General features: G+C 55.9%; 2 protein-coding genes across 2 annotated transcripts; one reads left to right on the forward strand and one right to left on the reverse strand.

Moving 5' to 3' along the window:
* Positions 1-14059: 14059 nt before the first annotated feature.
* Positions 14060-20197, forward strand: BRICD5 (BRICHOS domain containing 5). Its single transcript, XM_054180240.1, has 6 exons — positions 14060-14095; positions 15916-16047; positions 16886-17038; positions 18023-18130; positions 19181-19334; positions 20036-20197. Exons 1-6 carry the CDS (start codon positions 14060-14062, stop codon positions 20128-20130), a joined length of 678 nt encoding a protein of 225 aa, XP_054036215.1. The 3' UTR covers positions 20131-20197.
* A 202-nt stretch (positions 20198-20399) lies between these two features.
* MLST8 (MTOR associated protein, LST8 homolog) lies at positions 20400-27017 on the reverse strand. Its single transcript, XM_009896489.2, has 8 exons — positions 26816-27017; positions 26483-26534; positions 26226-26388; positions 26059-26134; positions 23226-23378; positions 22942-23066; positions 21828-21991; positions 20400-21007 (listed from the first exon to the last, which is right to left on the reverse strand). Exons 1-8 carry the CDS (start codon positions 26942-26944, stop codon positions 20889-20891), a joined length of 981 nt encoding a protein of 326 aa, XP_009894791.1. The 5' UTR covers positions 26945-27017; the 3' UTR covers positions 20400-20888.
* Between the last annotated feature and the right edge of the window lie 635 nt (positions 27018-27652).

The raw sequence follows: 27652 nt of genomic DNA on the forward strand, positions 1-27652 counted from the left end.
ACACTTCCGGTCGGGATGGCAGACGGGCGCCGCAGCAGACACCCTGGGCAATGGAGCTGGGCATGCAAAGCAGCGGCCAGAGCGGCTGCACGACCCTGCTTACAGGGGGCTGGGGCCGCCGCTGGCGTTTCAAAGCGCCCGGGATGCCAGGACACTGACCGGGCCCTGACTTACAGGGCGGCCCTGCTCCCAAAGGCCCACGGAGGCTCCTTCTCTCCGCTTCAGGGGCATCTTGACCCGTGCCCCGCTAGCCGGGGGGGGTGCCCCACACAGGCTGCCAGCTGAGCGCAAAGGCACTCGGACCCCGACCCCTCTTACGGGCGGGTCGAAACCCAGGGAGCCGAGAGCTTGGCCTGGCCCCGCAGCTACAGGAACACAGCAGCCAGGCAGTGGGGCATCACGGCCAAAGGCCGGGGGGCTGTGGCCCCAGCCCCGAAGACGGGGGGGGTGGGGGGGGGGGGAACACGCTAAGCTAAGCCCCACACACTCCCTGGCCCCATGCCTCTGAAAGGCCGGGACCAGATCTACCCCCCCTGATTACAGGGGGGGTCCCTCCTTGAACCTCCCGCCGGGCACCGGCAACACACTGCCCTGCCTACAGGGCGGTCGCTCTCGGCCCGGCACTCCCAAAAAGCCCCACCGAGAGCCAGGGGCTCTGGCCTGCGCCCACCTACGGGCCGGCCCGCCTGGCTGCAGCACAACGCCACCTCTTCAGGAGCCCAGGGACTCACCTCAGCCCTCTAAGGCTTTGTTCCTGTTAGCTGCCAAAAGCAGCCTCCCCAGCCCTGCTTACAGGGACCTTGGGCTGCTGCGGGGGACAGAAGGGGACAGAAGGCTCCACAGCTCTTCACACAGGCCCCGAGCACAGGGCTGTTAATCTGACAGGGTGCCAAGAGAACAGGCTGCCATGAAGGCAGAGACCCAGGCCCTGAACTACAGGCGGGTCACCTTGCCGCAGGACGACTAAGCGGCTTCGCTGTGTCTAGCCAATCAAAGGAGGGGCAAGCCGAGCTCCCACCCCGCTCGAGGCCTCCAAGGAGACTGCCGTGGAACCGCCCAGAGCCCCTCTTACCCTCCTGGGAAGCCTAAGCTAAGCTACAGCCTTTCCTAAGGCACCTAAAGGACAAGCAGACTCAGGCACACAGAGGCAAGAGGGGCCACACACACACAGCCCTTCCCAAGAGAGGGAGCAAGCTCTGGGCAGCCACTGGTGGGGCAGGCATCCTCACCCCTGAGCAGGAGAGCAGAGGGTCAGACCTGGCCCCCCCGGGGATGCATGCAGGCAGAGGGGCCTCAGGATGCCAATCGCTGTGACACGCCCCGAGTACAGGGGGTCACGCTGGCCAGGCCGCCAGCAGCCAAGAAACTGTTTAAAGGGCCCTCCCCTGCTTACAGGGGGGGCTGGGGTCCAGGGAGCTACACTTCCCCCATACGGGTGGAGACGCCGGCTCGGACCCTCCTTACAGGGTTGCCGGTCTCCCAGCAGCCAAGGAGCTAGGTGGCAAAACGCCTGCAACAGCTAAAGCAAAGACCGAGCCCTGCTTACAGGGAGGTCGCCCAGCACAAAGCCAACCAGGGCACCCTAACGGTGCTGGCAAAGATCTTGTGTTACCACAGCCAAATTGAGAGGGAGGTCTCATTGCCCAGGGCGCCTTTCTCCTGTCCTGCTCTTCAGCCTGACGCTGCTCCTCTTCCCTCGCCGCCTCTTGCCTCCGCCGCATGTCGCCTCGCCGCTCCACAGCCATCTGCTTCCAAGGAAGGAGGACAGAGTTAGGCCTCCCTAGTGCCAGTTGCTCCCCGCCTGAGGGACAGAGGGATGCCTCCAGTCCGAGGGAAACAGGCATCATTGCCCCTAAATCACTAACGGCTTTTTCTGGTGCAAATATCATTTCTTGCCTTGATTTGTCGTAGTTTCTATTTTAAAAATTTTGATCCTCTGCCCTACAGATTTTCTTTGCAATTCCAGGCATAATTTCCCTTCCTCCTGTCCAAAATCACTTCTTTGTTTCCCTCCAAAACATCACCTTTTCTCCCTCCATCTTTCCTCAGCTTTTCCCTCCCATGTCTTCACTCACCATCACTCTCCCTTCTAAATAGGCTGTGATTTTCTCTCCAAAATCTTCATTTTTGTCTCCTGTAGGTTACCTTTGCTATTTAGTTCTGTATCTTTTCTTATAGATACTTGCCATAGTTCTTCCCTCCAAACTGCCTCCTGTGTCCCCTCTTGTTTGCCTCAGGTTTTCTCAGAACAATTTTCACCTTCTCCCCTATGGATTACTTCAGGTCTCCCCTCCATGCCAGGTCTGCCCCCAGTACATTACCTCTGCTCTTCCCTCCTAAATCTTTGTTTGGATTCTGTATAAGCTACCTCAGTTTTTTCCCTCCAAAATGTCACCTCTGTTCTTCTTTACCTCAGGGTTTTCTCTGGTTTTCATTTTCTTCCCCAGAGAGCCTCTCTGGTTTTGCCTCTGAAATGTCACTTCTCTGTCCCTGAATCTCAGTTTTCCTGCAAAGCTTTCGTTCTGTGGAAGAGAGCAAAAAAGCAAAACCACACAGAGTAAGTTTGTAGCTACATAGGAAAGTACCTCAGATTTTAATACAAAAGGAATTGTCCCTGAGTTGATTCCCCTGCCCCTGGCCAGTCTCACCCTGTGCCCTCACAGATCCGCTCAGCCCCGCCCCGGAGGCGCCGCCGCACAGCTCTGTCCCTTCCCGCTCCCGCCCCGGCAGCTGCTGAGGGGCGCGGCGCGAGGAGAGAGCGGCGCGTGCCGGGCCCCGCGGCGGGAAGGGCGAGAGGCGGCGCGTGCCGGGCCCCGCGGCGGGAAGGGCGAGAGGCGGCGCGTGCCGGGCCCCGCGGCGGGAAGGGCGAGAGGCGGCGCGTGCCGGGCCCCGCGGCGGGAAGGGCGAGAGGCGGCGCGTGCCGGGCCCCGCGGCGGGAAGGGCGAGAGGCGGCGCGTGCCGGGCCCCGCGGCGGGAAGGGCGAGAGGCGGCGCGTGCCGGGCCCCGCGGCGGGAAGGGCGAGAGGCGGCGCGTGCCGGGCCCCGCGGCGGGAAGGGCGAGAGGCGGCGCGTGCCGGGCCCCGCGGCGGGAAGGGCGAGAGGCGGCGCGTGCCGGGCCCCGCGGCGGGAAGGGCGAGAGGCGGCGCGTGCCGGGCCCCGCGGCGGGAAGGGCGAGAGGCGGCGCGTGCCGGGCCCCGCGATGTTATTAAACACAACAGAAATGTACCCAGATGCTGAGCTGTCCGTGAAAACAGCTCAGACATTTACTTTTAAACTCCTCTCTTCAGCTGCTGCAGCTCTGCCCCCGCCCAGCTCTGTTCCCTCTCGCGCACCTGGGCGCTGCCCTCACGGCTCCGCCACCCCCTGCGCTGCCGGCCCAGCTCTCCGGCAGCGCCAGCGCTGCCCCAGCAGACTTCCAAGAGCCACCCTCGCACCCACCCCATCGACCGGCGCCTCAGCCTCGGGCTCAGCCTTCCCGGCAGAGCCGGAACTCCCTCAGCCCTTGGAATCCCCTCCTCAGGGACGCCCTGGGGGCGGCCCGGGGCGGAGAGGAGCGGCGCGCGCCGCCCGCCTCAGGCGCTCGCAGACTGCTCCGCGGGTACCGCTCGGGCCCGCAGCCCCCCCTAATGTTCATCCCACTAAGGACATCTGCATCGATGTGTGGTTTAAGCTGCACATGAGAGTGCCTCAGGTATTCATAAATCAATAAATCCCTCTAAGCTCCTTCAGGTCTCCCCGGTCCAGCCCTCCCTCTCCCCTCACGCACCTGGGCTCTTTTCCCTCGCGGATCCGCCAAAGCCTCTCTCAGGCGCCTGCCAGGTCTCCATCAGCCGGAGCGCTGCCACAGATGCTCTCCAAGAGCGGCTTTCGAAGCCCGCCAAGTTCAGCGGCGCCTCAGGCCGGGGTTGGTCCCGCCCGGGTCGGGCGCCTCTGGCCGCTCGAATTCCCGCGCCGACTCCCTGGGAGGAGCCCGGGGCGCGTGCCGGCCCCGCGAGGCGCGGAGGAGGTGAGGCGGCCCCGCCCAGAGCCCGCCCCGCGCCTCAGGGCTCTCAGAGTGCTCCGCCGGCCGTGGTGAGACCCTCGCCGAGCCTTCGGGCAGCCCTGCTGCTCCCTCTATTAAATGTATCTACATCTGTAGCTGTTCTGAGCTGCACAGGAGAGACCTCACGCCTAAATAAGTGAATTTAAAACGTCCCTCTCAGCCGCTCCAAGCCCCCCCTGCTCCCCCTCCCGCGCCTGGCCAGGCTCTGCCTCACGCAGCCGCCGGGCGCTCCGCGGTGCCTGCCAGAGCTCACCGCCGGAGCGCTGCCCCGGGGCGGCCTCCACGCTTTCCGCGGCCGCAGGCTGGGGTTCAGCTCTCGCGGCAGAGCCGAGCGCCTCTGCCCCTTCCGGATCTCGCACCGAGCCCGGGCCGGAGGGGCAGCGGCCGCCGCCGACCGCTGCGGTGCGGCAGAGCTCTGGGGCGGCGCGCGGGGAGCCCCGGGGCGCACAGAGCCTGGTGCCGGCCCCGGCCCCGCTGCGGCGCTCAGAGCCGCCCCGGCTCCAAGCCGCCCCCCCGCAGCCCTCTTCCCTGTCCCTCAGGACTCTCGCAGCCGCTCGGCACACCGCAGCCCGCCCCTGCCTCCCCCGCCCGGCTCTGTCCGGCACCTGCCACCCCCTCTCCGCGGCAGCCTGCCCTGCCCTGCCCCCGGCTCCCTGCCGCGCCTGGGGCCGTCCTGCCTTGGAGGTCTCTTGTCCCAGCAGGACCCTGGCCCCCTGCTGCGAAATGAGGAGGCGGGCAGGTGATACAAATTATTTATTGATCCAAACGCCGCCGCGCAGGAGACGCGAAGTGAGGACCGCGACAGAGCCGGGGGCTCGGCGCCCGCGGCTGCCCTCGGCTCGGCGGCTGCGGCTCCGCGGCGCACGCGGGGCACAGCAATTCGCCTCTCCGGTCCCGCAGCCACGGAAGGCTGCGTGCCGCAGGCGCCAGCTCGCTCCGCACGGCCGGCCCCGTGGCGCCGCCGCTGTCCATCCTCTGTAGAAGAGGGCAGAAAAAGGCTTTTCGCTTTTAAATCATCTTTCAACTAATTGAAATGTTTCGTATCCGTACCAGAACAAGGGAAAGCTCTTGTTCAGCTCCTCACACTAACACCTGCAAGTTTAAGTCATTTGTAAGCTGCCCCTCTCTCCTCCCCCACCGACCCCGAAGACTTCTCAGCTAGTTCAAGCATTCAGGGCACTTGGAGAGCAGGCAGCAGCACCGAGGACCGTCGGGGGACACAGGCCGCTGCACACCTGCAGTGCCGACACTGAGACACTGGGTGGCAGCACTCGGCCCTGATGCGGCATCTGCTACTGTGCGCGGGGCGCCGCTCCCCCGGGCTCTGTGCAGGTTTTTGTCCATCTGCATTTTAGACTAAGACACACAAAGGAAAATCCACTAGCTTTTATTTGTATATGCACAACTTGTATTTCTATTTCAAACCCCCCTGTGGCTCTGCTCAGGATGTGCTTTTCTGGAAGCCTCTCCAGATAACAGAGGAGATCCAGGGGGAGTCACGTCAAAGCCTTGCTGCGTACAAATCGCTGTCCTTCTGCAATCTCTCGATAAACAGCACAGCTTCTCCTCTGCTGGAACACCTCACACTCACACTTACACTTCCCCAGGGCTTTCCCTCCCCTCCAAGAACGTTCAGGCATTTCAAGCACCGAGGTCTGCAAGCAGCCTTTGTGGGAGGCTGCCCCCGCCCCTCCCTCACTGCTCCTCTGCTGCATCCTTGCCCACCCCCCCATGGCATCACGGAAGGAAAGACAGAGACAGCTGAGGGGCTACCCTCCTGTTCTTTTTATCACCCCGACCTGGGGACGGCCTTCTGGGTAAGGTCTGCACCTTCAGCAAACAGCTGAGCTTTGCTGCCTTTCTCTTCTCTCTTAAGAGCTGTTGCACAGCTCTGCATCTCCGAGAATGTCTCCCAGGACTGACAGCCCCGAGATTACTTTGCAGTCAGTGCATTTATCACTGGCAATCACCAATGTCTTCTGTCTGTTGCTCTCATCAATTAAACCCTTTGATGGTCTCAGTGTGTTCCCCCCCTTCATCCGGTGTCTTCAGTGGAATTCCGGGATCTTACATTTTGGGGTCTCGCAGCATCGGGGGGGGGTCTCACTCTGGTGTTCATTGTCCCCCCCCCCCATGTGAGGAAATGGCCTCAAGTTGTATCAGAGGATGTTCAGGTTGGCTACTAAAGAAACTTCTTCACCGAAAGCTTCTCAAACACCGGAATAGTTTCCCCAGGGAAGTGGTTGAATCCCCACCCCTGCAGCTGCTTAGAAGAGTTGTAGTGCTGAAGGACAGGGTTTGCCATGAGACTTGGTAGAGTTTGTGAGCTGTTGGACTCCAGAATCTGAAAGGCCTTTCCCAACCCAAACGGTTCTATCATTCTATAAAACACTCCCCTGCAGACAAGCTGAGGAGCAACTTCCCTCTGATGAAAAGCTTCCGGAGACGGCCACCACCCTCACTAAGTCAGCATATGAAAACCATGTCCCTGCTGAACGAGTGCTCCTGCAGCCTCACTGACACTGGCACAAAACTCTATTTATAGTGTCCGGGTACACGTGAGCAAAACCACACCAGCATGACAAAGAAATAAGAATTTCTTTCCCATTCACAGCTTCCATCAGCAGGGAAGGTGCATTCCCAGTTCCCCATTAAATGCAATCACCCTGACCAATCTTGTTTATCACAGCAGAAATGAATTATGCTGTGGTCTGGCTTCAGCTCTGAACTACTTCAATGTTGAACAAGGACAGCTTATACTCACAGAAGTCACTTGGTGGGTTGTGTGCAAGGTTCCTGTAGAGCTCAGGTCTCTGAGCCTTCTTTACAGCTGTGCTTAGCCCAAAATCAGACGGTTTCACATGACACAGCTCCTGCGAGCACCACCCAGCACAGCCTCAGCTGCAGACTGGGGGGTTTCAACCATAGGCACTTCACATGCATACCCCTTACCCTCACAGCCAGCAGAAGGCTCTCTGGCTGAATACTCCTGTGGATGGCTCTCCTCTTCTGATAAGGTCTCTCTCTTCATTAGTGAGGTCATCCTGTCACCTCGGCAGAGAGAAGAAAACGCAGCTGTGAAATCAGACCGCTGGAATCATGAGACTCGTGCTGTGTGAGACCCCAGGAGTATCCAAACCTAGCCTTGCAGCTGGCCTTAGAGCTCCTCTTTGGAAAACTCTCGCTGCCAAACCCCACAAACCCAACATCCTCTGTCAGCAAACTGGATGTAAGAGCTGAAAAGGGTCAACAGAAACTGTAATTGGATGAAATTACAGCAGCATTAGGTGAAATTATAGTGCAGTGGGTTTAATTTGGGGGTTTTCCTTTAACGTAGGACTAAACCTCGGGATGCATTGTTACAGCTTACTTTGGATGCCGACAGCAGAAGCGAGTTCGAGAACAAGTCAAGAAGGTCAATGGAAACTCATAGAGGGCTGTAACACACTGACATACAAGCTCCGCTTTAGGAAGTCCCCTAAGCCACACAAAGCTGATGAAGTACCCTGGGGAGTATGCTGGTCTGCACCTGCCGGTTTGGTCTCCACTTGAAACCGGCAAGGCCCAACGCTCGACCGAAAGGAAGGAAGATAGGGCTGGGCTTGGGCCTTTGGTCTAATCCTCAACAGCCACCAGTGACACCACAATGCTGAGAAATGCCATTTCCCCAACAGATGGAGTCACCTGTCAGACAGCGAAAAGCAGTCTCGGGGACAGGAGGCTCTTGGCAACAACCAGGCTGTTCTTCTGACCCGAGTGCCACAGAAGGCTGTAAGAGTAGGTCACCTTGAGGGCCATCGCACGGACTGTAGAGGACATTCAGGTGCTCATGCCCGACACAAAAGATGTGTGAAAAGCAGGTGTTGCATCACTAACCTAACCTCCCTCTGTGACCAGGGGACCTTGCTCCCAATCCCACCGTCGGGTGGGAAAGTTTTCCTGCTGCTCGCTGTAAGGCAGGACTTTAATGCTTTCCCTAGCAAGTGTCTCTGAAAAGAAGATGGGGAATGAGAGTTGAAGGAGTAAGGAGGTGATGAAGAAGAGGGACTGCAGCAGAAGCCACCTCACCAGCTGAAGTCCTTTTCCCCTGCCCATGTGCTCTGTGGACTAAGAAGAGTTCCCTTCTTTTGGTGTGAAAGCACTGGGTTCAATGAAAGAGCTGGCCCCTCCTGAAGGGCAAGTATGAACAGAGCTCTCCAAGTACCACACTTCAGAGCCTCCTACGTACCAGCACTAAGACAATTGTTCATGTAGACTACTGGCCACTCGCTTCAACAAACTCCATAGAATTGGCTCTCACCGACTCTCCAGAAGACACTGCTGCACTAGCTGGGCTGCCTGACTGTCTCAGTTCAAATGGCTTAGGGCCTCACAGAGGGTACCACAAGAACTGAGTCTACTGCAACCCTTGCAGCTTCAGCTCCCCTTCTCTGCTACTTCTCTTTTCAGCTCTATGTTTCTCAACAGGATTGCTGGATAGCAGAACAGGATGGATGACTGGGCCCCAAGAGCGGTGGGGAACAGAGGTAAACCCAGCCGGCGGGCGGCCGGGCACAAGCGGTGTTCCCCAGGACATGGAGGTGATAGAGGGTGTCCAGAGAAGGGCAACAAAGCTGGTGAAGGGTCTGGATAACAAGTCTTAGGAGGAGTGGCTGAAGGAACTGGGATTGTTTCATCTGCAGAAGAGGAAGCTGAGGGAATTGTGGTGTGGGCTGGCTTCAGCTCTCAGCTATTTCCCTGTTGAACAAGGACAGCTTGTACTCACAGAAGGCACTGGCTGCTTGGGTTCAAGGTTCCTGGAGAGCTCAGGTCTCTGAGCCTTCTGAACAGCTCTGCTTAGCCCAAAATCAGACAGTTTCACGTGACCCTGGGAAAAAAAAAAAATCAAAGAAAAGAATTCAGAAAGATTGTGCTTGAAGAGAAGAAAAGGTTTAACAGCTGCACAGCCTTCTGAGCCCCACGGCAGACTCGCACAGAGCTACTGCGAGCACCACTCTGCACGGCCTCAGCTGAAGACCGGGGGGGCTTCAAGCACGGGCACTTGACACGCACACCCCTTACCCTCGCACCCAGCAGAAGGCTCTCTGGCGGAATACTCCTGTGGATGACTCCCAGCTGCTCAACAACACCGGTGGCCAACACAGATCCAGGCCCGTCAAACTGTGTCTCCTCTTCTGATAAGGTCTCGCTCTTCATTAGTGAGGTCATCCTGTCGCCTACGCAGAGAGAAGAAAACGCAGCTGTGAAATCAGACCGCTGGAATCGTGAGACTCGTCCTGTGTGAGACCCCAGGAGAATCCACACCTAACCTTGCAGCTGGCCTTAGAGCTCCTCTTTGGAAAACTCTCGCCGCCAGGACCCACACACCCAACATCCTCTGTCAGCAAACGGCTTACTTCCCAGTAAGAGCTCCATGATGAGGTCAAGATTTCTTTTATCCTGAAAGCTGTAAAACGTTTTCACTACCCAGGCTCCCTCTGCTTCAACCAAAAGCTCTCTTCCCGCTCAGATGGGCTACCTAAAGTTTATTTCGGACGTATTTATTACTAAAGGACAATTTAAGCACTTCAACAAGGAGCATGTCCTACAATATAGTCCTACGGTACACTTCCATCTTCTTTAGCCAACAAACTGCTTTCCACACTCTCCTCCTAAAACATGTTGCTCATAATGGGGAAGGGTCTGGAGAACAGGGCTGAGGAGCAGCTGAGGGCGCTGGGCTGTTTAGTCTGGAGAAAAGGAGGCTGAAGGGAGACCCCATTGCTCTCTGCAGCTCCCCAAAAGGAATCACAGAATGGGTTGGGTTGGAAGGGACCTCCAAAGGTCATCTAGTCCAAACCCCCACAGCGAGCAGGGACATCCGCCATACAGAACAGTTTCAATTGTATAAACAACCTGGTTCTAGACTTTTAAAACCTTTGATTTTATATTCTTGAGTGAGTTTTCCTACCCAGACTTGGGTAGCTGGGTAGAAGGCAGAAAGGAGCACGGTGAACGTATCGTAAGATTGTACAGGGGAGGATTCGGAATGCTACACTAGTCAGAAAAGGCACGCTCTGACTGGCTCTGAGCTCGGTCATCTGAAGTAAAACTTTGCTCAAATGTTAGACTTAGCTGCAAGCAGGGAGAGTGGTTAAAGCCTCAAAGAGGAATCAGCAGCTATAGATTAGATCATTTTCAGGATGCGAAAAGAATGCTGTGTCTGCACTCTTCAAAGCAGAGTATACTGACTTAGATGACCACAACCCTCCCAGGGATTGCTTCCTTAGATGCTGATCTGGGCTGAGACAACCATTACCTTCATCTCTCCTCTCTCTCTCGAGCAGCACGTTTTGCCAGGCTCCCTATCCTGACCTGCTGCCCTGTAAAGCAGGCCACAGTAGCTGTGATCAAGACAAGCCTGGAAGAAGGAAAAGGGTAAAAAATGAAGATAAAAGGGGGAGATAAGGGGAGCAAAGCTAAGCTAAAAAGAACCAGCACTGTTCAGCCATGAGGAGGGAAGGACAGAGGACTTGTTTTGAAGGTAGGAAGGAGTTTTGGGCAGCATTTGCACTGCCAGCTGCATCTATTTCATGGGCTGCGTTGCACAGAGGAATTGCACCGAGTCACTGCAAAACATGCTAAAACAAATGCGCTTAGATGGAGGCTTCTGCAATAAAAGCTACAGGAATCAACAAAGGCCGCTGCTTGCTCACTTTTTTCTTTAACCGAAAAGTTTCTCACTTTGTTCTAATTCCCAAAAGGTTTTCACTGCATGCCATGGGTAATTAGAGGCTTGCTCTGGCCGTATTTAGTACCCATAAATTCCAGTCAAAATCTTTGCAGCAAGAAAAAAACCACAACCAACCAAAAACAACAAGCCACAATCCGCTTTATATTATTAAGTAAGAACTCGAAATCCTACAGGAATTGGGTTTTTTATGACAAATTATTCCTTTTCTCTTTTCTCCCCTCTTTTGGTGTCATCCCAACTAGTACACATTCACCACCTAACTGAATGTCACAGTCGTGATTCAAGGCCAAGCAAGACAAAGTGTATCAAGGGAAAGAAAATAGAGAGAAAGCTAAAGAATTCTCCTCCTCTTCACTTTTCCCCTTGAGAGACCCAAAACTATAGTAAGGCAGGCCTGAATTTCATGAGCTTTGGGATTGGGATGAGCTCGGGAAATCATTTGGTTTGCACTTCATGGTTCTTGCGTTCAGTTGTAGAATGACGTCCTTGCAACATGAAATACAGGCTTCTGAAACTGGGAACATCTGTCCCACTGATACTTTCATGACCTTGTGTCCAAACCCTAATTACATGTAATTTAAACTGTTCACAGCTTTTACCAAAGATCAGTCTTAGCACCTGAGTTTCTGAGCCTAGATCAGTCCTACTGCTGTCCGGCTCTGAGCTCAGGAAAACATGCCAAGCTGCTGGCTAACTGCAGACATCACATCAATAAGACTGAATCGGCCCAACTTCACTTTATATTTCAAACAGGCAGCACCTGTCTGAACGCTGGATTCACATAAGTGTGCCTAGGCAGATCACACAAGCAGGCTCCATTGTCCATAACAGCCCTGAGAGCACTCACCAGCTAGCAACTAAGCATCACACAGCCGAGTGAGAAAACTCATGGGCTGGGAGAACAACAATAATTACAGTAATACCAATAATAGCAATAAAAATAGTAATAACAATAATAGTCCTAAGAAGGATAAGAAATGCAAATGAACGCTATGACTCACCATCACCTGACTGATGTTAACCCTGTCCTCGAGCAGCAGACCACTGGCCAACCAGCTCAGCAGTAATTAAAATGTCCCTGCATTATCAGCGCTCTTTCCAGCACAAATCCAAAGCACAGGCCCAGCTGCGATGAAGAAAATTAGCTCCACCCCAACCAAAGCCATCACACGGTCTTAGGCAATAGACGTAAAAAATAACAAGGATGAGGTTGGAGTCTGGTGCGGGTTGGTCTCTTCTCCCTAGTAGCAAGTGCCAGGAGAAGAAGAAATGGCCTCAAAAAATCCTCCCCACGTCTCCATTCCCCCTTCAGAGGCTCCTCAGACCCCCAGCAGCACGTGGCAGCAAGCTGTACCCTGCCGTGGACACAAGGCACAGCAGCGAACGTGAGAGTCTGCGGTGCTTTGGCGCTGAGCCCCCAGCAAGGACACACAAGAACCCAGACACTGTGCAGACCCCGCGGAGACCCCAAAGCCACAGCGAGACACCCCTAGCTCCCATGGGACCCTGCAGAGAGACTCCGAGAGCTCCCAAAGGGTCGTTCGGAGCTCCCCAGGCGCCTCTACACGAGCCCAGACCCTTTTAGATGACCCCACGAGAACTTGAGATATCCACAGACCCTTTTAGGTGCCCACAGACCTCCTCTGTCACCCCCAAAAGCCCTGCGGATGCCCCCAGCTCACCTTCAGACGCCAGAAGGAACACACCTGTGAGTCCCAGGCCGGCAGCGACAGCGGAAACCGGACTGCAAGCTCCCCGATGCGCCGGAACACCTTCCCCCGCCAAAGGATGGCGGCTCGCAGGCACCGCGGGGCACAGAACGGCGTCAGCCCGGCGAATCGAGGGCTCTCCGGGACCGTTCCCGCGCCAAAGCTGCACACCGCGGCGCCCGCGTGCACGCCATCCACGCACGCCACGGCGCGCGAGAAGGGCGCCAGCCCGGGGCCCGACCCGCTGTGGCGCATGCGCTGTATCCATAGCGACGCTCGCGACGCTACCACGCTGACGCGAACTGAGCCGGGCTAGGGCGCATGCGCCGTGTCCGTAGCGACGCTCGCGTCACTCTCTCCCCCCTCCCCTTTTCCCCTAATAATTTCCGAGCATTTCAAGCATTCAGCGCAGTTAGGCTGCAGCCCGGAGCTCCCGCGGGGCGGCACGCGCCGCGGCACGGCTGCACTGCCGGCCAGTACACACGCGGGGGCAGCACCGAGCACTTCCCTGGGCGTGGGCAGCTGCTCGGCTCGGCCCCGCTCGGAATGTCTTCTGGTTGCGTTAAAAACCGCAGCGCACACAAGCCCCCGTTTTTACTTTGTACAGGCGCAGGCTCTGCTTATAGCTCAAGCCCCTCTGGGGCTTTTTCTTTTTTTTTTTTTCTTTTCCAATTATCTAAGCCTTTAAAAAAGAGAGGAGACGCGGGGTCATTTCAAAAGCTTTTTTACCTATCACTTAATCCAATTCCTCACTCTCTAGATGAAAATGAGACGTTCTTCTCTGGATCGCCTCACACCAGTACTTACATTTTTTAACGTTTTCTCATCCTCTCCGAGAATTTTCAGCATTTTTGGGGGGGTGCCCCCAGCCCTCGCTCATCTGCTCTTCTGCTGCATCACCCCCTGCCCCACGTGGCATAATCAGACCACCCAGAATCCCCCCACTCCCTTTGATCTTGGGTGATCTTTTGAGGATTCATCCAGCCCCTAACATTGCGTGATTCCGTGATTGCCTGCGCAGTCAAGGCTCATGGGGCAGCTCTGCAGGCTTCACGGTTGGCTCCAGCCCACTGAGCTCCAGCAGCACACAGCCCATGCTGAAATGCAGAAATCGCTGCTGACAAGGGCAGGCTGCTACTTTGCTCTGTTCATTGTATCGCCTAATGAGACTCACCCAGTCTCGCTCTTGGGGACTGCCAGCGGGGAGGGCTGGGACAAAGCCCACCATTGTCACCCAGCCACCCCCCTCATCCATCTCACAAGGTGAGCAGGAAGAATGGGTTTGTGCCCTGACAGCATCTCTCCGCAGCCTGGGGCCTCACACCAACCCCACCCCCACCCCCCGCCCCAATTCTCCTCTCCCCAGGTGGCAGCTCTAAGGTTTCATCCTCCCGTGGGTCTGGCCGGAGGAGCTGCTGGCCGGGAAGCCCTTTGGCTGTGAGGGACGGGGGTTTATGTGTCAGGGATGCACACTTAGGTGTCCCAGGTGTGCTGGAGCTAGGATCATGCACAGTGGGAGCGCTGTCAGAAGGCAGAGCCAGAGCCACAGCAGCCAGGTCCTGGTCTGAAGGGGAGAATGGAGGGTGGGAGCAGCACCAGCAATGCCTCTGCAGTGAGTATCTGGGCCTCCAGCTATTGCACATCCCTGTTCTGTGCTTGTTTGAATCCTCTTTTGAGGGGCTGATGTCCCTGTGGATCCTGGTAAGGTTTTGGTTCACCTCTAACCTCATCACCCCACAGCTCTAACTCTCAGATGGATTCTCAGCATTGGTCAGGGATGGGAACAGGCTGCCCAGGGAGGTGATGGAGTCACCATCCCTGGAGGTGTTCAAGAAACCTCTGGCCACAGACGGCACTTGGGGACGAGGTTTAAATGGCCACGGTGATGTTGGGTTGAAGGTTGGACTGGATGACCTCGGAGGTTTTCTCCAGAGCAAACAATTCTATGACTCTATGGCATAAACCCATCATGTAGCAAGGCAGGGCAGGGCGGGTGGGTCAGAGGCACCAGAGAGTCCTTACTTGTAAGCCGCAGAGAAGCTCAGCAGCGTGAGCTGTGACCTGCTGAGGGACGAGACTCGCTGGATTGCTTCATTTGCACCTTTCCCACCTGAGGGAATCTTGTTAGGGTTCTGCTTTCTGTAGGACTTGAGCTCTGCCTATTTGAATTGATAAGATCTCAGCAATGGGCAGTTTTCAGTTTGCTAGAGTGGCTGCTTCTCTGGTGGAATATATCTGGGAATTGCGTATTATTAAAAAAAAAAAAAAAAACAAAGCGCAATAACCACAAAAGATCCTCAACCTGGAGGCTTGGGAAGACCCTTCCTGGTGTGGCTGGAGCAGATCTAACCACAGGCATCGAATTTCTCTGTGTTCAGAGGATGGAGAAACTTTTACTCTTTTAGATGTGGACTGTACAATTGAGCTGACTGCAAGCACCCTCCTTCTGCTTGGTAAAAATTATTTGATGTGCCATTGAGTTAAATTTCATTGTTTCGATGTAAGAATTCAATTTTAACAGAGCCACTCAAGGACTGCCAAGCTTCTTTTGCTTCAAGTAACAGCTTGGTCTGCATGGAGAACAACTTGACATGAGTCATAGACTGGTTTGGGTTGGAAGGGGCCTTAAAGATCATTCAGTTCCAATTCCCCCACCATGGGCACGGACACCTCCCACTGGAGCAGGCTGCTCAAGGTCCTGTCCGACCTGGCCTTGAACACCTCTAGGGAGAGGGCATCCATAGCCTCCCTGGGCAGCCTGTTCCCCTGTCTCCCGACCCTCACCGGAAAGAATTTCTTCCTTATGTCCAGTCTCTCCTGCTCTACTTTCAAACCATTCCCCCTTGTCCTGCCAGTCCCAGCCCTTGTCAAAAGTCCCTCCCCAGCTCTCCCGTAGCCCACTTCAGGTACCGGAAGGCTGCTTTAAGGTCTCCCCAGAGCCTTCTCTTCTCTAGGCTGAACAGCCCCAACTCTCTCAGACTGTCCAAGCAAATAAAGTGTGACCAAACGGGCAAAGGAATATAGGAAGGGGTAAAGCCGCTGTCCAAAGCCTGTCTCAAAGGCTGTTGGTTCTCCTGGGGACCTTTGCTGCAAAGCAAAATAATTTCCTGCCTGAGAGCAAGCAGCAACAGCCCCTGTTCTTCTTCCAGCCCTTCCTCGGTGGCTTTGGTGTGCTTCTCTGGCTGCAGGAGAAAAGTACTTGGCTGTGGGAGTGCTGGTTACTGGGATGTTGGATCTGAAACTCCATCGGTGTGGGATTTAAGTGCTGTTATTCCAGGGCTGCTGCAGTGTTTTGGTGGTTCTGCCCTCAAATCCCAGCAGTCTGCACAATGATTTGTGTCATGAGAACGAGTTGCACTTGATGGTAAAGAATAACCAGCAGAAGGGTTGGGTCTAACTCCTGTTTTTCCTTCCTCTTGCCTTGGCTCCCAGGACAGGAGGGCTGCAGCTCACCTCACAGCTCCCTCCAGGACCTTCTGGATCATCTTGTCCACCGCCTTGTTTTTTGCAGTTGTTGGCATCAGTGTCCTAGGGATTCTTAGCTTCTCCCCCAGCTCTGGCCAGGTAAGGGATCATAGAATCCCAAACTCGTTTGGGATGAAGGAACCTTTAAAGCCCATCCAGCCCCACCTCCCTACAGTTACCAGGGACATCTGCAACTAGAGCAGGTTACTCAGAGCCCCAAACCACCCGATCTGCAATGGTTCTAGGGAACGGGGCATCGCCCAACCTCTGGGCAATCTGCGCCAGGGTCTCACCACTCTCAGTGTGAAAAATCTCTTCCTTCTCTCCAGTCTGAATTTTTCTCTTAGTTTGACCCACCACCCTTTGTCCTACCACATGTGCTCCCCTCCACTGGGCCAGAGATTGCTTCTCTGTCGCTGAATAATTCGGACGAAACAGTGATGGGTCTGGGTGTGGGTGTTGGTGGGGAAATCGGAGAATCACAGAAAGGTTTTGGTTGGAAGAGACCTTTGAGCTCATTGAGTCCAACCCTGAACCCAGCTCTGATGGGTCACCACCAAACCATGGCCCTCAGCACCACATCTACACAGCTCTGAAACCTCTCCAGGGGTGAGGACTTCACCACTGCCCTGGGCAGCCTGGGCCAGGCCTTGACAACCCTGAGGGGGAAGAAATTGTTGCTCATGTCCAACTTAAACCTCTCCTGGTACAACTTGAGGCCATTTCCTCTTGTCCTAACACGTGTGCCATGGGAGAAGAGACCAACCCCACCTGGCTCCAACCACCTTGCAGGGAGTTGCAGAGAGCCAGAAGGGTCTCCTCCGCTCACCCCCCTTTTCTCCAGATTAAACCCCAGTTCTCTCACCAGACCTGTTCTTCAGACCCTTCACCAGCTGCATACAAGTACTGAACACCTCTCCTCCCTTTCTGTGCCCAGGCTGGCTCTCAGCTCATCCGGTTAACACTCCAGGGACAGCAGGACCCACTGAGGAACCAGACAGCCTTGGTGGACAAGGCCAGGAGCACTGTGACTTACTACATTACCTCCCAGAGTAACCACAGCACCGTGGTGCTCTATGACAGCAGGAATGTGAGTGTGCTGTGACAGTTACTTGCCTCTGTAGCATGGAAATGAGCAGACGAGCCCAGGCTGCTGAGAGAAGAGCTGCTGGGGTGAGAGAAGGAAGTGTAGACCATGGAAAACTTCACCAGCTGCTGTTTGGCTTCTCTCTATATACTGCTAGTAAAGGAAGGTCATGGAATCATGGAAACAGAATTGTTTTGGTTAGAAAAGGCCTCTAAGATCATCCAGTCCAACTGTCAACCCAACCCCCTCCCCATGGCCACTAAACCATGTCCCAAAGTGGCATGGCCACAGGTTTCTTGAACACCTCCGGGGATGGGGATCCACCGCTTCCCTGGGCAGCCTGTGCCAGTCCCCGAGCACTTTGCAGCAAAGAAACTGTTCCTCATGTCCAACCTAAACCTCCCTCAGGGCAGCTTGAGGTCACTTCTTCATCCTGTTACCTGTTCCTGGGGAGAAGAGATCAACCCCCACATGGCTCCAGCCTCCTTTCAGGCCGCTGTAGAGAGCAATGAGGTCTCTCCTCAGCCTCCTTTTCTCCAGGCTGAACACTCCCAGGTCCCTCAGCTGCTCCTCCCCAGCCCTGTTCTCCAGACCCTTCCCCATCTTTGTTGCCTTTCTCTCAACCTGCTCCAGCTCCTCAATGTCCTTCTCAGAGCGGCCCAAACTGAACCCAGGATTTGCGGTGTGGCCTTAGCAGTACAGGACCACTTCCCTGCTCCTGCTGGCCACACCATTGCCAATCCAGGCCAGGATGCTGGTGGCTTTCTTGGCCGCCTGAGCACACTGCTGGCTCATGTTTGGCTCTTCTCAACCAGCACCCCCAGGTCTTTTACTGCTGGGCATTTTCCAGCCACTTTGCCCCAAGCCTGGAGGGTTCATGGGCTTGTAATCTCCCAAGTGCAGGACCCAGCACTTGGAAATGCAAGGCAGGATGAGAGATGTCCATACCGGGGGGTTTGCTCTCACAGACCATGCTCTGCTTTGCAGGGCTATGTGTGCTACAAGCCCGTGGAGCAGCATGCATGCTACCTGAGGAGGATGGACTCCTGGGACCTCCAGACCCTGCAAACATCACTCAGCATGTCTGAGCAGACAGTGAGCAGCTGCTGTGGCCATTCCCTTGGGTGGCTGAGAGGATGGGGGTGATGAGCTGGGCTTTGCGTGGGGGCTTGCTGTAAGACCCTTTCCTGTGTGGACTTGGGTGACCGAACACCAGCATCCCAAGTGTGGCTAAATGAGGGCAGGAGCTCTCCCAGCTGGGGGGGTAGGAGCTGAGGAAATGTGTTCACTGCTGGGGGCTGGTGTCATGGAAGAGCAGAGCTCTGCTGAGCTCAAAGCAGCTGAGATCCTTTCTTCTGTGAGAACCAGCAGAGCTGCAGGTCAGGGTAGGGGGCTGTCCCCCACAGAGGTGAATAGGAGAGCTCACATGGGACCCACACTCGGTGGATTCTGTTACCTGCTCAAAAATCCAAGAAACAAAAAACAAAGAGGGTTTGATAGCAGTTCCCAGGGGAAAAGGCTGAAGGAAATCACCTCTCCGGGACCCTCTGAACAAAATGTTAATGGATGCATGGGACAGATTCCGTTTCAGGAAGGCAAGGCCCTGTGTTTTTGTTCCCCTGCCATCTGTTCTCCATTTCCTCAGGGGCTCCTGGAGGTTCCTTGTCCCTCTTTTGCTGCTCCCACCCAGATGGGAAAGGGTGAGCAGGGTTTAAAGCCAGAGGGGTGCAAGAACACAGCACCTACAAGAGGAGAAAGGGGCACAAGGAGAAAGCATCTGCCCTGCTCTGAGGTTCCTTCATGGAAGTAAATGACTTGGTGGTGCCAGGGCTGCCAGCAGCCCATATGGCCATCAAACAGGGCCTGAAGAACCTTACCTAAGCCTTGTCCTGTCCCAGCCACCATGAGGCTAAAGGACACTGACCTGCATCACCTCTTCAGTGCTGTATGCAGGGGATGGGGCTGCTGTGGGTCACCATGGCTGGGGTGCAGCATGAGCATCCCAGCAACCTGGTGCGATGGGGCAGCTGCTGTGCTGGGGTGGGAAGTGCGCCTTGGGTGCCTTGAAGGTGAGAACACTGCTGAAGAGCAGTGCCAAGAGGAGCAAAGAGCCTTGAGAGCAATTAACAGGTACATTTCTTTCAGGCTCATCAGCTGCTGCCAGAGAGTAACAAGACCGAGTACTACCGGGAGTTCTTAGGCATTCTGGCAGGGGACAAGGTGGACCCCAAATGCCTGGGGGAGGCTGTGCAGACCCTGTGTGAGCAAACATCCATCTTCTGGGTCAGGAGAGGGGAAGGTAAGTTGGACGTGTCCCTTTGCAAAAGGAAATAGAATCATATGATCACCTAGGTCAGAAAAGCCCTCCGAGATCATCAAGTCCAACTTTCTACCCAACACCACGGCCAGCAGACCACGTCCCAAAGAGCCACATCTACCCGTTTTTCCAGTACTTCCAGGGATGCCGACTCCACCACCTCCCTAGGCAGCCTGTTCCAATGCCTGACCACTTTTGAAGGAAAGAAATTTTTCCCGATATCCAACCTAAACCTCCCCTGGTGCGGCTCGAGGCCATTTCCTCTTGTCCTGTTGTTAGTTACTTGGGACAAGCAGCCAACACCAGCCTCACTCCAACCTCCTTTCAGGTAGCTGTAGAGAGCAGGCTCTGCTGCATGTCCCAGGACCAGGGGACAGGTGACTCTAATTCGTATCAAACCACTGCTCAGCCATCCCCAAGCCTGGCTGGTATCCACCTTGCAGTGCCTCATGATGCCACCTGGGAAAGGCTGCGAGCTCCCTTCCCCAGGCAGTGCAGCACAACCCCAACAGAGAGCAGCTCCCCACCACGCTGTTGCCTTAACATCTGTCACCTTCAGCGGGCTGCTGAGGTCACCCTGCTCTCTCCCACTCCAGCTTTAATGAGCAAGGCCATTCCCTGAGGCTCTCTAGGCACTGCAGAGCTCTCCTCTCATCCTGCTGCTGTCCTTGCTCATTTGGCAGGTCCAGGGAAGCAACGCCTGATCTACCTGTGCATTGACATCTGTTTTCCAAGCAACATTTGTGTCTCTATCTGCTTCTATTACCTCCCCGAGTAAGTCCCGCCACCACGGGTGCCCTCTGCTGCCCTACATACTTGAACTGGATTCCTGGAAAGCCTCTGGTTTCTACAAGGAAGGTAACACAGCTACACTATCCCCAAACCAGGAGACTTGAGGAAAACACCAGGACCCTGCTAGGCACTGTCGGTCCAGACACTTTATTTGCAGCTCTGCTCTAGGGCTGCACCTTATCCGTAGGTAGTAGGAGATCCAGGCCTAGAGGAATCATGTGGAGCAGCTCGTATTTCACAACTGTCTGTCCCCTTCCGTACACAGCTGTGAAACCCCGTGGGGGTGGGTGGCTTTGTAGGACTGCAGCCCTCCAAGTGACATACACTTTGAATAAAGGGATTGCAAACCAAGACAGCGGCGGCCTTTCCTCTCCTTGCTCAGCCTCTCCCCACCATTCAGAAAGGCCGATTTACTTTCTGTCCCCGCTTCAGGGGTATAACATCACAAAGCTGTCAGCAGCCATGCCACAGGGATTCCTCCAGCTGAACCCTACCCAGCTCCTTCCAATGGGCTCATGCCCCCCCTCTCCCCTTCCCTTCTGTCCTCCCTTAGAGGGCACACATTTCAGTTCTGCCCGGAGCCGAAGCCTGGTGTCACCCTAGGCAGAGCAGCCGCTCCTGCCAGAACTCGAGCCCTGTCTGTCAGAGGGAGTGGCTGCAAGTGTGTGTCTCGGGCTCCAGAGCAGGCGTTTGCTGCTGTGAGACACGGGACAGCAAGCAGAGGTCCTCTCCTTCCCACCCGCGTTATCCCAGCACGCTGTCGTTGAAAGCGAGGCACACAACTGCTTTCTGGTGGCCGCTGTACTCCCTCTTGATCTCTCCTGTCTCCACACACCAAAGTCTGGCCAGGTTATCAGAGGAGGCTGGAACACAGTGAAAAGAATCATGAAATGGTAAGGCTCGGAAAGAACCTCTGGAGATCACCCAAGTCCAACCCTCCTGCTAAAGCAAGATCGCCTAGAGCAGGTCACACAGGAACACATCCAGGTGGGTTTGGAAGCTCTCCAGACAAGGAGACTCCACAACCTCCCTGGGCAGCCTGCTCCAGAGCTCTGTCACCTTCACACCAAAGTTTCGCCTCATCTTGAGGTGGAACTTCCTGGGTTCCAGTTTGTGTCCACTGCCCCTTGTCCTGTCACAGAGCACCACTGAAAAGAGCCTGGCCCCTTGCCCTCCACCCTTCAGGTATTTGTAAATATCAGTAAGACTCCTTCCTTCTCAGTCTTCTCCAGAGGAGCAGAGCACTTTTCATTCCTCTTTACGCCTTTCCTGTTTACACAAAGTCTTTCTCCTGCTTCCATCAACAGCTGTTAGAGCTGTGGGTTGCTGAGGAGCTATGCAGAGCAGCAGCTCTGTGTTAGGTAAGGTTTTAATAATTTTAGAGAGAAGTTAGTGTGGAAATGACAGCCTGGATGCTCTGAAGGGACTGATGGGCTGCAAGCAGCGAAGCGGCATCGCTCACGGGTGAAACGAGCTGCACGTGAAGATCATCTCTCCACCGCAGCTCAGGCAAAATGCTTGAGGAATTACTGAATTGTGCTGCGGTTGTGAGGCTGGGTGCTCTGCCCTCGTATCCAGTGGTGCGGGAGGGTTTGGAAGTGTCTCAGAGAAACTAGGAAGTCCCATGCTGCTGCCGTCCACATCAAGCGGTGGGCCAAGGGCAGGAGAGCAGCGGAGCCTCACCTGTGACGATGTATTGGGAGTCCCCTGAGAAGGCGCAGTCCCACATCCAGCCCCGAGATGTTTCCCCTGGGTTATTGCTCTTAATGCTCAGCTCTGTCATGAGAGAGAAGTTTGAAGTCCTCCAGATCTTGCAGGTCTGATCTGCAGAACACGTAGCCAAGAGCCTGCAAGGAAGAGACGTGAGGGCAACCTTATTAGTCATGCTGTGTGCCCAAGGACCTCTCGTTACATGTGGAACAGTAAGGAAGTGGAGAGCTGTGTTCATTGTAACCGCACTGATCTCCACCTGGACCATCTGCTCTGGGACATTCAAGCTGAAGAGCCTTGCTGAAAGAGCACGTGAAGAGCACTTGGCTCCCTGAGATCAATTCAATCCCAGCTGTTAAGAGCAGCTCACGGCTGCAAAGTCCGCTGAGAGCACAGAGCACGAGGGTGGGATGTCACTGACAGCACTCCCATGCCAGCATGTCCTATGCCTTGATGCCTCCAAGCCTGGGCTCACTTTTAGGACCCTCACTCCAAGAAGGACATTGAGCGGCTGGAGCAGGTTGAGAGAAGGGCAACAAAGCTGAGGAAGAGTCTGGAGAACAGGGCTGGGGAGAAGCAGCTGAGGGACCTGGGGGCATTTAGTCTGGAGAATAAGCTGAGGGGAGACCTCATTGATCTCTACAGCTCCCCAAAAGGAGGCTGGAGCCAGGTGGGAGTTGGGCTCTTCTCCCAAGGAACAAATGACAGGAGAAGAGGAAATGGCCTCAAGTTGTCCCAAAGGAGGTTCAGGTTGGACATGGGAAACAATTCTATCCCCAAAAGGGTTGTCCAGGCCTGGCCCAGGCTGCCCAGGACAGTGGTGGAGTCCCCATTGCTGGAGTGGTTTCAAAGCCCTGGAGATGTGGTGCTGAAGGCCACGGTTAGGTGGTGGGTTAAAGGATAGACTTGGTCTTATAGTTCTCTCCCAACCAAAATGATTCTGGGATTCTCTCATTCCTGTCCCACTCCTTCCTTGGGCTCCTACAGGGCAGTGTGGAGGCAGCTTGAGCCAACAGCTGGAACAACATCTGGGCACCAGGGCCAGTCTGTCCCCTGGCAAGGAGGCGAGGGGCTGGCAGGCACTCACGTGGAGTCAGGGCTGAACTTGCACTGCAGGGCGTAGCGGTTGTGCGCTGGGATCTTGGTCTTGGGGATCAGCTGGGTCACCTCCTCTCCAATGCCACCCGTCAGGTTCCATACGTAGCAATTTCCCTGCAGCAAAAGGGGCACCTGGGGCTGGTGAAGCACTCAAAAGCAGCCTGGACTTTCCACATCCACCCACAGCACGGCAAAGCTGGTGGCTGCAGAGAACCACAGGCACAGCCCAGCACCACAAAGCCCGTGGGCATGCTGGAAGCCATCAGAGCTCACCGAGCTGTTGACAGCTGCCATGTAGCTGGCATCGGGGTCGATGTGGACCGAGTTCACTGACACCTCGGGCTCCGGGATCAGCTGCTCATTGTGGTCAGTCTTGAGGTCCCAGATGTGAATGGCTCCACTCTGATCACCCACAATGAGCTCTGCCTGCAAGGAAAGAGCAGCTGCATCTCTCTAAAGAGAACCTCCAAGCAGCACCTCAAGATAGTGCCCACGGAGCACCACTTGGAGCCTTGCTGTGGTTTTAAGCCTCAATCTCCACAGCACTGTGCTGGTTTGGGCCTACAGCAGGAGCAGCCCCATGCAGAGTCCTGATAATAGCAGGGTTCAGGTTGGAAAAGCCCTCTGAGGTCATCGAGACCATCCATTAACCAAACACCACCATGGCCATCAAACCACATCCCAAAGTGCCATGGCCACACATTTCTTGAACACCTCCGGGGATGGGGACTCCACCACCTCCCTGGGCAGCCTGCGCCAGTCCCTGACCGCTCTTGCAGGAAAAATTTCCCTAATCTCCAACCTAACCCTCCCCAGGCATAATTTCAGGCCATTTCCTCCTGTTCTATGTCTGATACTAGGAAGACCAACCCCCACATGGCTCCAGTCTCCTTTCAGGGAGTTGTAGAAAGCCTTTCAGCCTCCTCTTATTCAGCTCCCTCAGCCGCCCCTCCCCAGCCCTGTTCTCGAGACCTTTCAGCAGCTTTGTTGCCCTTCTTTGGACCCGCTCCAGGCCCTCAATATCCTTCTTGGAGTGAGGGCCCCAAAACTGATCTCACATTGGGCTCTGTCCAAAGCCTTTACCTTCACAGAAGCATTTGCTCCTCTGGTAAAGCCCAGAGCAGTCAGCAGCTGCCTGGTTTCCAGCATCACTGCACAGCTCGAGCTCCAAACACTACCCACAGAAGCCAAGTGGTTTTCAGCACATCTGAGAAGCTGGCATTAAGAAGCAGCTTGGCCAGTGAACAACTGAAGCACTCAAGAGTGCACAGATACCTGAAAACCAGGAGCCTAAATGGGTTTTTCTGCCTCCCTTTCTCAGGGGAAGGACAAAAGCCAGCTGAAGGGCAGGGGTTCTGGCTGCAATCTCATGCTTAGAGCAGAGGACAATGCTGGCAGCTCTCCACCAGAACCAGGGCTTTTATCGACAGTCTTGCGCTGTCCATGACTTTATCAGGGTCCCTAGAGGAGATCAGGTCATCAGGCAGAGCTAATCCTGTACCTGTGAGCAAAGGCTGCTTCTGAGGAAGATGATCATCACTTGATCTATTTAGCTTCCTGCACAGTGCAGAAGCATCTTCTGGACACCTCAATCCTCCTCCTCCTCCTCCCCCCCCTCCCCCTTAACAGAATCAGAGCATGGGAGAGCTTCCTTGGAAAGGACCTCTGGAGATCATTGAGTCCACCCCCCCTGCCAAGGCAGGGTGACCTAGAGAAGGTCACACAGGAACACATCCAGATGTGTTTGAAATGTCTCCAGAGATGGAGGCTCCACCACCAGCTGCAATTGCTAAAGCCATCATGGATTTACACAAGCCAGGAGAAATCCCTCTGGGATAACTGGATCGGCATGGCTGCAGAGCAACTGCAGAGTGACTTGGGTCCTGGAAAGGTTGTGGGTGAAAGTAAGGTTTAGCACCACCTCTGCCAGAGGACATCCCTTAGACTGAAGTCTCTAATTTAGCAATGGCATTGCTGCCTCAACCCTTGAGGTTGCCTTCAGTTGAAGGCTTGAGTGAGCTGGACTGATGGGCTGAGAATTAAACACCAACTTTATGAGAAGAGAGAAGACTGAGACTGGAGATTAGGAAGTGATTCTTTCCAGGAGGGTGGTGAGACACCGGAACAGGTTGCCCGGGGAGGCTGTGGATGCCCTCCTCCCTGGAGGTGTCCATGGCCAGATTGGACGAGGCCTTGAACAACCTGGGCTGGTGGGAGGTGTCCCTGCCCATGGCAGAGGTGTTGGAATTGGATGATCTTTAAGGTCCCTTCCAACCCAAACCATTCTACGCATCTACGAATCACTCTGCTCCTCAGCCTCATTCCCCCGCTTCTCATCCTCATGCCTCAGCCCCTCAGCCTCACCCCTCAAAAGCAGCTTCTGAGCCAAATGCTGAATCTCCAGCAAATCTGACCAAAGCCCTGAAGGTGACAGGGGCCACAGGCCCTGAGATGCTTTTTCTTGGTGGTGGTGTCACCTCAACCTTCTCAGCCTGCCCCATGCAACCAGTTCCACTCCCATCACATCGCTTGGGATGCAGATAACCCCAAAGGCCCCTCAAGATGCACCAGGAGAGGATTAGGTTGACCTTTAGAAGAAAAATCTTGACTTGAAAGGGTTCTCAAAGACTGGAACAGGCTGCCCAGGGCGGCGGTTGAATCCTCATCTCTGGAGGTGTTTCAAAGCTGCAGAGATCTGACACTGGGGTCCACGGTTTAGCACCAGGCTTGGCAGAGTTAGAGAACGGTTGGACTGGACGATCCAGAAGATCTTTTCCAACCAAAACTATTCTTTGATTCTGTGACTGTCCCCTCCTACAGGCCAGGCCAGGCAAGCATAACCATGTAGGGGTGTTCCAACACCAACCCAAAGCTCACAGCACCAGCAGCTTGGTGTGGGGCAGCCTGGGTGTATCCAGCAATGCCACCAAGAGCTTGTGGGTCTGTGCCCCCAGTAAGGCCACCATTCCCAGATCTTTTGCTAAGGGAGTCTTCTGCAGCCTCTCAGGTTTACTGGGAGGAACCACAGTAAAGCATAAGCTGGGAGATCATGTAAAAGCTCAGATAATGGAGGAGAAGGGAGGCCATGCAGGAGGCTGGTGCTCACCTGGTTGGGGTGGAGGCAGACACAGTTAATAGGAGCATTCACCTGGAAAATCCGCTGACACTGGAGGTTACGAGACCTGTGAGAAAGAGTGAAGAAAGAGCACTTGCAATCAGCTCCACCACCTCTGGGGTGCTGCTGGAGGGGGTGGTCCAGCTGCCTTTGCCCACCTCAAGTCCCAGATCCTGGCCATGCAGTCCTCCCCGCCCGTGTACATCCAGCGTCCGTCCTCATGGAAGCCCACAGAGGTGATGTTCTTGCTCACGCCGTCATAGTTGATGACAGGGTTGGGGTTGTTGGAGTTGAGGTCGTACATGCGGATGTGCTGGTAGCCTGCAGCAGCCACCGGGGTCACAAGAGAGTGACCAACGTCCCCCGTGCCCAGGGCCAACCGTGCCTGGCACGGTGGGGAGCTGGGGGGTCTCACCTGCAGCAGCAATCATGCTGCGGTCCGGCGTGATCTCCAGAGCGTTCACCTGCTGCGGGTCCCGTTAAGGTCGGTAAGAGGAAGCAATAGACGAGGCTCGACCGGTGGCACTGAGCGCTCCCAAACGTGCGGTGTGACACCGAGCTCACGGTATCTGTGGGGTGATCACAGGCCTCCCCTGATCCCCTAGGCCTCCTCTTTTTCCCCACCTCCAGCCTGACTTCCCTCCATCTCCCCTCGGCCTGCTCAGGCTTTTCTTGCCCCCCCCACGCCTTTAGGCCTCTTCCGTCCCTCCCGGCCCCGGTAGTCCCCCGGCCCGGCGGTGAGGGATACGGAATCCTGGTGCTGCACGGTGCGGGTGCAGATACCGCTGTGCGCCTGCCAGAACCGCACCGTGTGGTCGTAGCCGGCCGTGGCCAGGATGACCGGGTCGCTGCCCACCGTGCCCTGCGCTGCGTTCATGGTCCCGCCGGGGCCCGCTCAGGCCTCCTGTTCTTCCGGTTCCGGTCCCACGCCGGTGTTCCTTGCTCGTAGCAGCACGGGACGCGCGGAGCCCCCGTCCCCGCTCTCTCCCGCGACCGGCGCCGCTGGTGCGCCCGAAGCGGCCGCCGCAGCGCGCGACCTCCGGGGCGGGGCCGACAGCGGCGCGTGAGGAGTGCGCAAGGCGGGCGGTACCATGTGCGTGCGACGAGAGGGGAGGCGAGACCAGTGGGGACGGAGCAGGGGGAGCCGGGTCCCAGCAGGGCCGCCAGGGGGCGCGGCGAAGGGTGCGGAAAGGAGGGCGAGGGGCACCGTGCGAGGGGCACCGGGGACACCAGAGACACTGGGCACACACCGAGCACCAGGCACCGACGGGAACTGGGGACACACCGGATACCGAGCACGCACCGGGCACTGGACATGTACCAGGCATCAGGCACTGGCGGGGGTGGTACTTGGGATATACCGGGCACACAGCGGGCATCAGGCACTGGAGGGGGGCGTGCACTGAGAACACACCGGGCACCGGGCACACACCAGGAACCAGGCAAACCGAGGGTATGAGGGGCACATTGGACACACCAAGGGCACGCTGGGGACATACCGGGCACACATGGGGCGTCGAGCACCAGCAGAGCACTGGGGACATACCGGGCACTGGGAACACCCATGACACCATGTTGGGAGCAG

Source organism: Dryobates pubescens, chromosome 4 (assembly GCF_014839835.1).
Source record: "Dryobates pubescens isolate bDryPub1 chromosome 4, bDryPub1.pri, whole genome shotgun sequence".
Classification (NCBI taxonomy): domain Eukaryota; kingdom Metazoa; phylum Chordata; class Aves; order Piciformes; family Picidae; genus Dryobates; species Dryobates pubescens.